At 42.2% G+C, this 15,406-nt stretch overlaps 1 protein-coding gene across 1 annotated transcript in view; it reads left to right on the top strand.

Annotated features, from left to right (window-relative positions):
• The window catches only part of LOC123934018 (transport and Golgi organization protein 1 homolog), a 29,035-nt gene extending 13,862 nt beyond the window's left edge, over positions 1 to 15,173 (top strand). The window contains exon 12 of the mRNA XM_045993872.1: positions 14,988 to 15,173. Coding sequence (XP_045849828.1) covers positions 14,988 to 15,050 — 63 coding nt within the window. The 3' untranslated portion in view covers positions 15,051 to 15,173. The remainder of the gene's footprint in view (positions 1 to 14,987) is intronic.
• Positions 15,174 to 15,406: the final 233 nt, after the last annotated feature.

Raw genomic sequence — 15,406 nt, 5'->3', positions numbered from 1 at the left:
TTCCAGTCTTCATTGGAAGGAAACTCATCAATAGTATCTTCAAAATGTACCTTTTACCTCATCTCCTTTTCTGTTTTCTTTTTTAATGATTTTATGCAAGTACAGTGTTGAGGAGGGGGAGGCAGAGGCAGAGGGAGAAGGTGATTCCACACTGAGTGGGGACTCCAGCATGGGACTCGATCCCAGGATCCTGAGATCAAGACCTGATCTACCCAGGTGCCCCTGCTTATCTCCTTCCTTTCAACTGAGATTTGCCATGTTTTCTGACTTTCTCATGAGCCCGTAACAGTCTTCAGCAGTTTTATATTGGTTACAGCTCACTAAGAGCTCATTCGCAGGATCCACTGAGACTTCTTCTGTTCAAAGTGTCAAGACCACTTCTCAATATGCGGAAGATTGTACTAAGCAAAATTTGTGAATCAGTGTTTGTAGAAAAAGCATGCTGGTATTTGTGGAAGATATTAAAATAGATGCTTAGCTCCACTGATTCATGCACTTCCCACTTTTTTCTTTTCTTTTGTTGCTTATTTCTAATTCAGATATACTCATAGATCTTCCTGAGTTTCCCATGCCTCACACATACTTTCAAGGTTCCTTTCTGTCACTTGTGAAGAAAACAGACCTTCTGGTGAGCAGGCAGCTTTGTGTCCCTTCAGGATTTGTTGTTTACATCTCTATTAACATTTCCCACCCATTTGAAACTCTCGTGCTACCTTGGCATATTACAAAAGAATGTAATCTCTATGCCTCCATGTGATTTCCTTTAATTATAGTGTATTTCTTTATTTGAGATTTTCTTTTTATGACCAAGGCCTGAGAATATCTCTGAAGTTCACTGAATGTGGAAAAAGCATATATCCTAAGTATGAAATTTTGAAAGTTTGCATATTGGAATATGGAATATGAAAGATGCATATTTGCATCTCCTAAATGGAGATGATGTCCCTATTAAGTTACGGTTATTTGCTGAGCAAGGTGCAAGTGGACATAATCATTTTGGTGAGGAAGTAATGTCCTCCATTCTTTTACAAAATGCTACAGTTGCTCCATTATCTTATGTCTGGATATGGAATTATTTTTCCTTTTCAAATTTTTAAGTTCTACTTAGTTAACATACAGTGTATGGATATAAGCAATCTTATGATGGTATCCCCTTTTTCAACCATTTATTAATTTCATAAATTAACATATCACTTTTTCTTATCTATGCTAAGAAAATCAACAAATATATCATCAGTTTTAATGACCCAATTCTATGTTTTGAGGATTTTATTTATTAATCTGAGAGATAGAGAAAGAGAGAGCATGCATGGAGGGGGTTAGGCAGAGGGAGAAGCAGACTCTGCTGAGCAGGGAGCCTGCTGCATGGCTCGATCCCAGGACCCCGAGACGTGACCAGAACAGAAGGCAGGTGCTTAACCCCCTGAGCCACCCAGATGCACCCTTATGACATCATTCTTAATATGACATCTCTTATAATGGACGCTTTTCCTCACTGATGGGCTTTGTCTGTTTTCCCATCAATAACCAAGGAGTAGCATTCTTCTTTGAATATTCTCAATAGTGTTTCAGGTTTAACATAATTTTGTAGTAGCATCACAAATTCTTTTTTAATTTTGTTATACAAATAAGACTAGATCTTCTTATCACTATAGGATTAGGCTTATACACATTATAATAGTCTATAATACTCTAAGTTCAGAATCCTTCCTTTCTACACATCCAGTCTTTTAAAAACATAACCCTGGAGAGCAGATGTTTAGGTACTGACTGCCTGCCTAAATTCTATATCTTGTGAAACTGTGGCCAACATTTCCTTATCATAAATAAGGTCAGTGAGGCAATCGGACATTCCAAATTAACCCTTCAGCTCTAAAGACCCTGAACAAATGTTAGCCTTCTAAATTCCTGATGCAGAGACCGCGGCCCCCCGCCAGCCAGGCTACAGAAAGGCATTACTTAGGCACATGTGTACCCTGTTCAATATCCCCAGTATTAGAAGGATTAATACTATGATGGGCCCCCGCTCTTGCAAACCTGTCCGTCCCCCCAGGAAAGGGGGTTGCGTGTTACTGCCACCTCATGGTCACATCTTTTTCCTTCAGCTTGAAACTCATTGAACTCACTCTACATCCTTCCAGTCTTGGAATGTCTTTTTAAATTTGAAGTATTTGATTGTCCTATTACTGCTGAAGAGGATGAAGGAGAAGAAGAGAAAAAACGAGGTTTACTGAGAACAAGTGAGCCAGCCACAATGAATCCCTTGGCCACATGTAATTTTTTTTTGAACAGGTTCAGTCTGGTGTGAAATATCTTATCCTCTATTTTTCACTTTTTGAGGAACCTCTACATTGTTTTCCACAGTGGCTGCACCAACTTGTATTCCCACCAACAGTGTGAGAGGGTTCCTTTCTCCCAGCTTCTCCAACACTGGTTGTTTCTTGCCTTGTCAATTTTTGCCATTCTACCTGGTGGAAGGTGGTATCTCAGTGTGGTTTTGATTTGAATCTCCCTGATGGCTAATGATGAAGATGAACATTTTTTCATGTGTCTGTTAGCCATTTGTACGTCTTCTTTGCAGAAGTGTTTGGTCACATCTTCTGCCTATTCTTTGACTCGATTATTTGTTTTTATGGGTGTTGAGTTTGAGAAGTTCTTTGTAGATCTTGGATATCAGCCCTTTGTGTGTAGTGTCATTTGCAAATACCATTTCCCATTCTGTGTGTTGCCCCTTTGTTTTGTTGATGGTTTGCTTTGCTGCGCAGAAGCTTTTTATCTTGAAAAAGTCCCAAAGTTCATTTTCACTTGTTTTCCTTGCCTTTGGAGATGTGTCTGCAAGGAGCTGCTGTGGCTGAGGTCAAAGAGGTTGCTGCCTGTGTTCTCCTCTAGGATTTTGATGGATTCCTGTCTCAGTCTGAGGTCTCTTATCCAGACATTTCATGACAGACAACACAGTGATGGTTGGCAGCATGGGTGAAATAGGCAATGGGGATGAAGGAGCTGCTTGTCCTGATGGGCCCTGGAGAATGCATGGAAGTGTTGTATCACTCTGTTGTATTCCAGAATTCCAGAAACTAATATATGTGAACTGTAGTGGAATTAAAGAATTTTAAAAAAGGAAAATAGTTGGCAAACTGTGTTAGGTGTATGGAAATGTTCAGTCTTGTCTTTCCTATTTGGTTTTGTTGGTAAATCTAAACCTATTATACACTGAAAAGTTATTAGTCATCATTGCTTTTTATTTTTTAATGCATAATGTTGCATATTTAGTCCTACCATTCCTTACTAGTAATTGACACCTATTCTCTTCTATTGTTTTATTTCAATAATAGCATTTGTGTTACAGAAAATGAGTAATACACAACAATATAGAAATCACAGAAGAGCTATTACAGCTGTCTTATGTTAAGGTAAAAATATAACATTATGGATTCTATCATAATGTAGTTTTCTAATCTAGAATGTGTGTGTGTCATCACATGGCGCTCTGTGAAGTTGGGGCCTGCCATTCCAGGGGCTAATTATTCATGGAGAGAAAAAGCATGATTGTAATACTAGAATGATTAATACCAACAAAGGCTATTTAGAGCTTACTGGAGGGGATAAAAGAGTTGATAGGGGGAACCACCTTGGCGGCTCAGTTGGTGAAGCATCAGAGTCTTGATTTTGCCTCAGGTCATGATCTCAGGGTCACTAGACAAAGCCCAAATCAAGCTGCACACTGAGCATGGAGTCTGCTTAAGATTCTCCCTCTTGGGTGCCCGGGTGGCTCAGTGGGTTAAGTCTCTGCCTTCAGCTCAGGTCTTGATCTCAGAGTCCTGGGATTGAGCCCCACATCATGTTCTCTGCTTGGTGGGCAGCCTGCTTCTCCCTTCTCTCTGCCTGCCTCTCTGTCTACTTGTGATCTCTCTGTCAAATAAATAAATAAGATCTTAAAAAAAGATTCTCCACCTCCTTCTAGCCCACTCACCCATTCAGTCTTATTTCTCTCTTTCTATATACACACACACACACACACACACACACACACACACACACACACACATATATATGCATATGTATATATGTATGTATATGTATGTATATATGGTTGATTTCAATATACACAGTTAATTGTTAATGTTTATAGGAAGGAACATGATTAGATTTTTTATTTTGTCACTACTGGAATATAATGTCAATTGCTGTTCAGCTTGTAAAGCTGCACTTACTAATACTGATTTCAAGGATAATGAGCACACTTAAGCCTCAGATCCTATGCCTTCTGAGACTCTAAGGAATGGGAACTTTTTCCTGGAGGACAAAAGTGTTCACTGTTCTTGGCACAAGGATCTACTGTTGATAGTCCTCCATCCATTGTTAAAGGTGCATGTCTTTGTCCCTGGCAAGATTTGAAGAGTGCTTGGAAGAAGAATTGCTGAAATTGAAACTTCTGGAGTGAAAGAATGGGGTTGGAGTCATCATGGGACAGAAGCTACTTGTTATTTAAGAAGTATCATTGTTGGGACTGTAAGTGATAAGGAAAGTAAGGCATCCTGGCAGTCATTTGGTGTATGATGTGCAGTACTACACTAATTTCTCAGTATTTCAGATCCCATGGGTCATGGCAGGGAATACACCCATGAGAGGAGAGGGTTGGTGCCCTCTGGTGTCTTCACTGGCAAGCCCTGTCTTGGGCACACAGTGGCTGCCTCCCGCAGTTGCCTGTGGCTCTTTGCCTGAGGGTGTCCATTGGCTTCCTTGGCTTCTTTGGCCATGAGAGTGAGCTCGTCATCCAGGTAACCAATGTCCATAAGAGCAACACTCATCCCATGCAGGTCTTTTTGCACTTGGATGGGATAATTTAAGGCTCTTCTGCATATCTCTTGGACAAGCCCAGTGGATGGAGACAGAGTTGCCCAAGCAGTGAGCTCTAAACTAACGCCCTGTCTTGTGTGTTGGCTGCATTCCTCCTTCACATCTTAGCTCCTACAATTTCTTCCCACCAAAGACACTTCCAGAGAAACTACTTATACTCACATCCTTGTCTTAGAGTCACTTTCTGAGGCACCCAACCCCTCATAACTCCTGGTGCTGCCAAGAATGGTGGGTATTGTCCCTCTGTGCCCCAGGACAGAATCTACCTTTTAAAAGGAACACATTTCTTGGGAGATCTCAAAGCTCAGTCATAAGAATCAACTTACATTGTTCCTTTGTGTATGAGAACTGAAAATCCACGCATGCAAGGCAGTAGAGTGACCTAGATAATATTGAGATTATTCAAGTTGTCCACAAAGTGGAATGCTCAGGCTGGAAGGAGACATTTATCGTACTATCGTTATCAGTGGTACTGTTATTGAATTCAAATATCCTACCCTTGAAGGCTCTTCTTTGACTCCCGTTTTGTCCATAAGGGTACTTCTTGCCTATATGCTCACCCTCTACTCATGCCCAGTCCTTATCTTTGTATCCAGTCCTAGACTCACTGTCATCCATCCCTACCTCCCCTGTTCCAAATTTCTGTGTACTTTCCTCCTTTTCTGCTCCCCAAGGTTTCCCAAGATCCATCTTGGCTCCAGACTCCCACCCTTCAGGTGAATAAGTTTCCTTGGGTCCATCATCTCTCCTGATCCGTCTGCTTAGTAGGAGGGGGGTGAGTATAAATTAAGGTCTTGCTCTACCTTTCCTTTTGTCCTGGCCCTCCTAGGGGGAATGGGCCCCAGTCTGGAGTCCCAGATTTCCTGGATATTAGTCTATAGCAAAGAAGGAATTGAATTCAACTATAACTATAAATTGGGATTTAAGGAAGTCTTAATATATTTCAGAAGAATGAAACCCACAAGGGTTGTTCTTTGATCATAATTGCAAATGTGCTGTATTAATCAAGATAGGATAACTAGGATTTCCACATATATTTGCAAATTGAATAGCTTTTTGAATAAAACTATAAAAGAGAATATCAAAGAAAAATCAGTCTGATCTAAATGAAAATGATACTGCATATGTGGCATTAAAATATTCTTCCTTCAGTTCTGGGAATTCACCTTTGGATAGAAAGATTTATGGGGTTCAAATCATCCCATATTAACAGAGAAGGTATTACACCTAAAACATCTCTAGAAACGCCACTTATCTCTGTAAACTCACTAGGTGTCAATGTGGGGTTTACATTATAAACATAAATGGAAAAATGGCAAACTGATTCTCCTGCTTGATCTATGTGGGATCTCCATGAAACTTACTAATTTAAGTTATCAGGTTCATCAGCTTCTCTCTCAAGAACTCCTGGACAACACCTAGACAGTGTGGCACCAACAGGAGTCTGAGATTAGAAGAGGAAGAGTCAGAGGTGACAGGGATATAGAGAGGAAGGGACAGGGGGAATTGCAAGGAAGATAGTTGGGACGTGACCCAGGAGTGTGGAAGGGGAACCCTAGCCCACAGAGAAGGGGCTTTGAGTGTTGGGGCTAGAAAAAGCAGGACCATTGGGCATCAGGGTTCTCTGAGTCCAGCGCTCATATCTCCCTCCAGCGGCTGTTCACTTGCGAAGATGAGTCCCCGTCACTTGGCCTGGGGTTGTGGGGCCCAGCCTCAGGATCTGTCAGGGAGAGAGGTGGCTTGAGGGAGAACATGCTGTTCTTTGGCGGGTAGTTTCTAGTGCTTGCCCTGTGGGGAGGTGACTCTGAGCCATCTCCCTCCTTGTCCTGTCCCTGCCGCATTCCTCCTGCACCAGCAGGGCCTAGCTCATGTTCCAAACCAGGCCCCCAGTCCTGCAGCCTTGAACTGGCACAGAGGCACAGCTGATCTCAACCCAGAGTATTTGAGAATAAGATCCATGTTCTCCCTCTGGAGCTGGCAATGTGCAGTAGGATGAGGTGTTGCTATCCTCATGTTCACTGCCCATCTGGACGCAGGATGTTAGGTGGGCAGTTTCAACCCCTGCAGCCTTCTCTTACATCCAAACAGAAATGCCTACTTCACCAAGCCTCCTTCTGCTTGTGAAGAGATGGCAATTAGTACTTGAAGGTAAAATTGGTTCCTTACCAGACTGATGGAAACGATTTCATCCATCTACCATGTCTAAATCCCCTTTTATTGAAAATATAATCTAAAGAGACATGCAGTAAATTCATAACGCATGTTTAGCTCCCTCTAGGTTTGCATTTTGACCCTGTCACCTATGTGTCCCAAACACTTTATTGGCAAGGTCGAAAATAAAGTCTTGCAATCAAGATCTTGGTGCTAGGGGAGGAGGAGTCAAGATGGCGGAGAAGTAGCAGCCTGAGACTACATCAGGTAGCAGGAGATCAGCTCGATAGCTTATCTAAACATTGCAAACACCTACAAATCCAACGGGAGAGCGAAGAGAAGAAGAACAGCAACTCTAGAAACAGAAAATCAACCACTTTCTGAAAGGTAGGACTGGCGGAGAAGTGAATCTAAAACGACGGGAAGATAGACCGCGGGGGGAGGGGCCGGCTCCCGGCAAGCGGCGGAGCAATGGAGCACAAAATCAGGACTTTTAAAAGTCTGTTCCACTGAGGGACATTGCTCCAGAGGCTAAACCAGGGTGAAGCCCACGTGGGGTCAGCGTGGCCCCAGGCCCCGCAGGGTCACAGAAGGATCAGGGGGGTCAGAGTGTCGGAAAGCTCGCAGGTATTAGAACGGAGAAGCCGGCTACAGAGACAGAGCCGAGGACTGAACTCTCAGCTCGGGGTTACCTTGAACTGGTCGCGGGCTGGGTGAGCTCGGAGCGCGGCTAGAGGCTGGGGATACGGGAGTGATTGGGTGCTGTCCTCTGGGGGCGCACTGAGGAGTGGGGCCCCAGGCTCTCGGCTCCTCCGGGCCGGAGACTGGGAGGCCGCCTTTTTCATTCCCATCCTCCGGAACTCTACAGAAAGCGTTCAGGGAACAGAAGCTCCCAAAAGCAAACCCGAGCCGATTACTTAGTCTGGCCGCCGGTAAGGGCGGTGCAATCCCGCCTCGGGCAAAGACACTTGAGAGTCACTACAACAGGCCCCTCCCCCAGAAGATCAACAAAATATCCAGCCAGGACGAAGTTCATCTATCAAGGAGAAAGCAGGTTCAATTCCTAAGACAGCAGAGCAATTCCAGAGGAGGAGAAAGCAAAGCACGGAACTCATGGCTTTCTCCCCATGATTCTTTAGTCTTGTGGCTACTTCAATTTTTTTTCTTTTTCTTTTTTCAATTTTTTTTTCTTTTTTCTTTTTTCTTTTTCTGCTAAATTTTTTAAAACTTTTACCCTTTTCTTTTTTAACGTTTTTTGACTAGTTCATCTAAATATATATATTTTTTCTTTCTTTTTTATATTTTTTTATTTGTTTTATTTTTAAAAATTTTTTTTTCCTTTTTTTTTTCTTTTTTTTTTCTGAACCTGGTTTTATCCCCTTTCTCCCTCCCACAATTAGGGGTCTCTTCTGATTTGGTTACAGCGCATTTTTCTGGGGTCTTTGCCACCCTTTTAGTAGTTTATTTGCTCCTTCATATCCTCTTATCTGGACAAAATGACAAGGCGGAAAAAATCACCACAAACAAAAGAACAAGAGACAGTACTGAAGGCTAGGGACCTAATCAACACAGACATTGGTAATATGTCAGATCAAGAGTTCAGAATGATGATTCTGAACATTCTAGCTGGGCTCGAAAAAGGCATGGAAGATATTAGAGAAACCCTCTCTGGAGATATTAAAGCCCTTTCTGGAGAAATTAAAGAACTAAAATCTAACCAAGTTGAAATCAAAAAAGCTATTAATGAGGTGCAATCAAAAATGGAGGCTCTCACTGCTAGGATAAATGAGGCAGAAGAAAGAATTAGTGATATAGAAGACCAAATGACAGAGAATAAGGAAGCCGAACAAAAGAGGGACAAACAGCTACTGGACCATGAGGGGAGAATTCGAGAGATAAGTGACACCATAAGACAAAACAACATTAGAATAATTGGGATTCCAGAAGAAGAAGAAACAGAGAGGGGAGCAGAAGGTCTATTGGAGAGAATCATTGGAGAGAATTTCCCTAATATGGCAAAGGGAACAAGCATCAAAATCCAGGAGATGCAGAGAACCCCCCTCAAAGTCAACAAGAATAGGTCCACACCCCATCACCTAATAGTAAAATTTACAAGTCTTAGTGACAAAGAGAAAATCCTGAAAGCAGCCCGAGAAAAGAAGTCTGTAACATACAAAGGTAAAAATATTAGATTGGCGGCAGACTTATCCACAGAGACCTGGCAGGCCAGAAAGAGCTGGCATGATATATTCAGAGCACTCAACGAGAAAAACATGCAGCCAAGAATACTCTATCCAGCTAGGCTATCATTGAAAATAGAAGGAGAGATCAAAAGCTTCCAGGACAAACAAAAACTGAAAGAATTTGCAAACACCAAACCAGCTCTCCAGGAAATATTGAAAGGGGTCCTCTAAGCAAAGAGAGAGCCTAAAAGTAGTAGATCAGAAAGGTACAGAGACAATATACAGTAACAGTCACCTTACAGGCTAATAATGGCACTAAATTCATATCTCTCAATAGTTACCCTGAATGTTAATGGGCTAAATGCCCCAATCAAAAGACACAGGGTATCAGAATGGATAAAAAAACAAAACCCATCAGTATGTTCCCTACAAGAAACTCATTTTAGACGCGAAGACACCTCCAGATTTAAAGTGAGGGGGTGGAAAACAATTTACCATGCTAATGGGCATCAGAAGAAAGCTGGGGTGGCAATCCTTATATCAGATCAATTAGATTTCAAGCCAAAGACTATAATAAGAGATGAGGAAGGACACTATATCCTACTCAAAGGGTCTGTCCAACAAGAAGATCTAACAATTTTAAATATCTATGCCCCTAACGTGGGAGCAGCCAACTATATCAACCAATTAATAACAAAATCAAAGAAACACATCAATAATAATACAATAATAGTAGGGGACTTGAACACTCCCCTCACTGAAATGGACAGATCATCCAAGCCAAAGATCAACAAGGAAATAAAGGCCTTAAATGACACACTGGACCAGATGGACATCACAGATATATTCAGAACATTTCATCCCAAAGCAACAGAATGCACATTTTTCTCTAGTGCACATGGAACCTTCTCCAGAATAGATCAGAAATAGATTTGTGACCTGGGTCACAAATCAGGTCTCAACTGGTATCAAAAGATTAGGATTATTCCCTGCATATTTTCAGACCACAATGCTCTGAAGCTAGAACTCAATCACAAGAGGAAAGGTGGAAAGAACCCAAATACATGGAGACTAAACAGCATCCTTCTAAAGAATGAATGGGTTAACCAGGAAATTAAAGAAGAATTGAAAAAATTCATGGAAACAAATGATAATGAAAACACAACAGTTCAAAATCTGTGGGACACAGCAAAGGCAGTCCTGAGAGGAAAATATATAGCGGTACAAGCCTTTCTCAAGAAACAAGAAAGGTCTCAAGTACACAACCTAACCCTACACGTAAAGGAGCTGGAGAAAGAACAAGAAAGAAACCCTAAACCCAGCAGGAGAAGAGAAATTATAAAGATCAGAGCAGAAATCAATGAAATAGAAACCAAAAAAAAATAGAAAAAAATCAATGAAACTAGGAGCTGGTTCTTTGAAAGAATCAATAAGGTTGATAAACCCCTGGCCAGACTCATCAAAAAGAAAAGAGAAAGGACCCAAATAAATAAAATCATGAATGAAAGAGGAGAGATCACAACTAACACCAAAGAAATACAGACAATTATAAGAACAGACTATGAGCAACTCTACGCCAACAAATTTGACAATCTGGAAGAAATGGATGCATTCCTAGAGACATATAAACTACCACAACTGAACCAGGAAGAAATAGAAAACCTGAACAGGCCCATAACCAGTAAGGAGATTGAAACAGTCATCAAAAATCTCCAAACAAACAAAAGCCCAGGGCCAGACGGCTTCCCAGGGGAATTCTACCAAACATTTAAAGAAGAACTCATTCCTATTCTCCTGAAACTGTTCCAAAAAATAGAAATGGAAGGAAAACTTCCAAACTCATTTTATGAGGCCAGCATCACCTTGATCCCAAAACCAGACAAGGATCCCACCAAAAAAGAGAACTACAGACCAATATCCTTGATGAACACAGATGCAAAAATTCTCGCCAAAATACTAGCCAATAGGATTCAACAGTACATTAAAAGGATTATTCACCACGATCAAGTGGGATTTATTCCAGGGCTGCAGGGTTGGTTCAACATCTGCAAATCAATCAATGTGATAGAACACATTAATAAAAGAAAGAACAAGAACCATATGATACTCTCAATAGATGCTGAAAAAGCATTTGACAAAGTACAGCATCCCTTCCTGATCAAAACTCTTCAAAGTGTGGGGATAGAGGGCACATACCTCAATATTATCAAAGCCATCTATGAAAAACCCACCGCAAATATCATTCTCAATGGAGAAAAACTGAAAGCTTTTCCGTTAAGGTCAGGAACACGGCAGGGATGTCCATTATCACCACTGCTATTCAACATAGTACTAGAAGTCCTAGCCTCAGCAATCAGACAACAAAAAGAAATTAAAGGCATCCAAATTGGTAAAGAAGAAGTCAAACGATCACTCTTCACAGATGATATGATACTATATGTGGAAAACCCAAAAGACTCCACTCCAAAACTGCTAGAACTTGTACAGGAATTCAGTAAAGTGTCAGGATATAAAATCAATGCACAGAAATCAGTTGCATTTCTGTACACCAACAGCAAGACTGAAGAAAGAGAAATTAAGGAGTCAATCCCATTTACAATTGTACCCAAAACTATAAGATACCTAGGAATAAACCTAACCAAAGAGACTAAGAATCTATACACAGAAAATTATAAAGTACTCATGAAAGAAATTGAGGAAGACACAAAAAAATGGAAAAATGTTCCATGCTCCTGGATTGGAAGAATAAATATTGTGAAAATGTCTATGTTACCTAAAGCAATCTACACATTTAATGCAATCCCTATCAAAATACCATCCATTTTTTTTCAAAGAAATGGAACAAATAATCCTAAAATTTATATGGAACCAGAAAAGACCTCGAATAGCCAAAGGAATATTGAAAAAGAAAGCCAAAGTTGGTGGCATCACAATTCCGGACTTCAAGCTCTATTACAAAGCTGTCATCATCAAAACAGCATGGTACTGGCACAAAAACAGACACATAGATCAGTGGAACAGAATAGAGAGCCCAGAAATCAACCCTCAACTCTATGGTCAACTAATCTTCCACAAAGCAGGAAAGAATGTCCAATGGAAAAAAGACAGCCTCTTCAATAAATGGTGCTGGGAAAATTGGATAGCCACATGCAGAAAAATGAAATTGGACCACTTCCTTACACCACACACGAAAATAGACTCCAAATGGATGAAGGACCTCAATGTGAGAAAGGAATCCATCAAAATCCTTGAGGAGAATGCAGGCAGCAACCTCTTCGACCTCAGCCGCAGCAACATCTTCCTAGGAACAACGGCAAAGGCAAGGGAAGCAAGGGCAAAAATGAACTATTGGGATTTCATCAAGATCCAAAGCTTTTGCACAGCAAAGGAAACAGTTAACAAAACCAAAAGACAACTGACAGAATGGGAGAAGATATTTGCAAACGACATATCAGATAAAGGGCTAGTATCCAAAATCTATAAGGAACTTAGCAAACTCAACACCCAAAGAACAAACAATCCAATCAAGAAATGGGCAGAGGACATGAACAGACATTTCTGCAAAGAAGACATCCAGATGGCCAATAGACACATGAAAAAGTGCTCCACGTCACTCGGCATCAGGGAAATACAAATCAAAACCACAATGAGATATCACCTCACACCAGTCAGAATGGCTAAAATTAACAAGTCAGGAAATGACAGATGCTGGCGAGGATGTGGAGAAAGGGGAACCCTCCTCCACTGTTGGTGGGAATGCAAGCTGGTGCAACCACTCTGGAAAACAGCATGGAGGTTCCTCAAAATGTTGAAAATAGAACTACCCTATGACCCAGCAATTGCACTACTGGGTATTTACCCTAAAGATACAAACATAGTGATCCGAAGGGGCACGTGTACCCGAATGTTTATAGCAGCAATGTCTACAATAGCCAAACTATGGAAAGAACCTAGATGTCCATCAACAGATGAATGGATAAAGAAGATGTGGTATATATACACAATGGAATACTATGCAGCCATCAAAAGAAATGAAATCATGCCATTTGCGACGACGTGGATGGAACTAGAGCGTATCATGCTTAGTGAAATAAGTCAATCGGAGAAAGACAACTATCATATGATCTCCCTGATACGAGGACATGGAGAAGCAACATGGGGGGGTAGGGGGATAGGAGAAGAATAAATGAAACAAGATGGGATTGGGAGGGAGACAAACCATAAATGACTCTTAATCTCACAAAACAAACTGGGGCTTGCTGGGGAGAGGTGGGATTGGGAGAGGGGGAGGGGGCTATGGACATTGGGGAGGGTAAGTGCTATCGTGAGTGCTGTGAAGTGTGTAAACCTGGCGATTCACAGACCTGTACCCCTGGGGATAAAAATACATTATATGTTTATTAAAAAAAAAAATTGGAAGGGGAGGCAAACCATAAGAGACTATGGACTCTGAAAAACAACCTGAGGGTTTTGAAGGGTCAGGGGTGGGAGGTTGGGGTAACAGGTGGTGGGTAATGGGGAGGGCACGTTTTGCATGGAGCACTGGGTGTTGTGCAAAAAGAATGAATACTGTTATGCTGAAAAAATAAATAAAATGGAAAAAAAATAAAAGATCTTGGTGCTAAATGATGTCTTGTATCAGTGGACTTTCATATATCCTGACCTGACTGGAAATTCTTCCTAAAAGGAAGAAGGAAAGAAAAATACAAATAGTGTAATGGGTGTCAGTGACTTACATCGTAGGAACATTTTGGTGGGTAAACACAGGTGTCTGTTACTTTACATTTGTAATTTCGTGGTGTGTATTTTTTTGTTTTATTTTGCTTTTTTTTAAAGACTTTATTTATTTATTTGAGAGAGGGTGAGAGAGCATGAGAGGGGAGAAGATCAGAGGTAGAAGCCGACTTCCCTCAGAGCTGGGAGCCCAATGCAGGACTCGATCCCAGGACTCCAGGATCATGACCTGAGCTGAAGGCAGTGGCCCAACCAACTGAACCACCCAGGTGCCCTGCAGTCTGTATTTTTGAAGGGAGTGGTGCAAGCACTATATATTATGTAATGACATTGTCAAATTTGGATTCACTCATCACTCACACAGAGAGGAGAAGGAATCGATTTTTGGATCTGAAGTGCTGTCACAAAGGCCTGTCCCAGTGTAGGGACAGGCTTCCTGGGACCAGAGCAGCCTCAGTGCCTCCCGCTGAGCAGAGCCACACCCCACACTCCCTTAAACCCCCAGCGCCCCCAGCCCCCTCAATCCCCTCATCCCCCCCCCCAACCTTAGAGCATTGCGGAGATTCCCAGAGCAGCCAGCAGAGGGTGCGCGTGGGCCTCCAGCCAGCAGGGGGCTGTTTGTCTGCTCCTGCACTCAGCAGCCTTAGCAGGTAGACTGTGCGCCATGGCATCATCTGACGCTGGGTTCCTCAGGGCAGGAAGGGTTTCTGCTGCCAGCTGAGGACCCTCAGACCCTCAGGACTGCATTTGCAGCAAGTTCTGACACTGCTCCGGAGAGACCCTCGGGGCTTTTCCAGCATGGTGCCTCCTGTGGTGTGAGGCTGGAGCAGTCTTGTTGGTTGAGAGCTGAGCGGGGGGGGGGGGGACGGCGGCTCTGGGCGGTTTCCCGAGACATGCTTCTGGTGAGCCGCCTCGTTTTTGCATTTTTGGTGCTGTTCCCACGGTTTGGTCCTCATTTTCCTTGAGGGTATTTGAATAAGACCTATTTTACTCAGGGCCTGATCCGCGGATGGAGGGGTCACGCGATGCCATAACGGAGATGCTGTGGTTGGTTTGTTACAGATGCAGGCTTGTTTCTGGGGAGAAATCCCAACTCAAATTAAGAGGAACAGGAGCAGCATGTAGTTGGAAGCTGAAAACCCCAACTGCTGACTCTCGGGGCGTCCTGGAAGAATGCGCATGGGACCCAATTGCCGATTACTGCTGGAATCAGAGCCCCATGTAAAAACAAAGTGCCGTCCAGTTTCTATCCTTCAAGGTAAGAATTATCAGCAAGTGTTGTGTTTGTTCTTAAGGAAGGAAAACTGAATGGAGGCCAAAGAAGCTGTGACTAAACCTTTGGCACATTGGGGGATTTGGAGAGGTTCACCGTTGTCGGAGACAGGGAAATTTGAAAGGCTGTTAAGAACCAGAAGTGCCTTGGAGGCATCTGGTAGTTCAAATCATTATGGCTTTTCATGGGTGAGTCCTGTTGGAGGAGG

The sequence above is a fragment of the Meles meles genome, chromosome 21 (genome assembly GCF_922984935.1).
Source record: "Meles meles chromosome 21, mMelMel3.1 paternal haplotype, whole genome shotgun sequence".
In the NCBI taxonomy this organism is placed as follows: domain Eukaryota; kingdom Metazoa; phylum Chordata; class Mammalia; order Carnivora; family Mustelidae; genus Meles; species Meles meles.
Note: the sequence above shows the minus strand (reverse complement) of the source record. Positions and strands in the feature narration are given on the sequence as shown.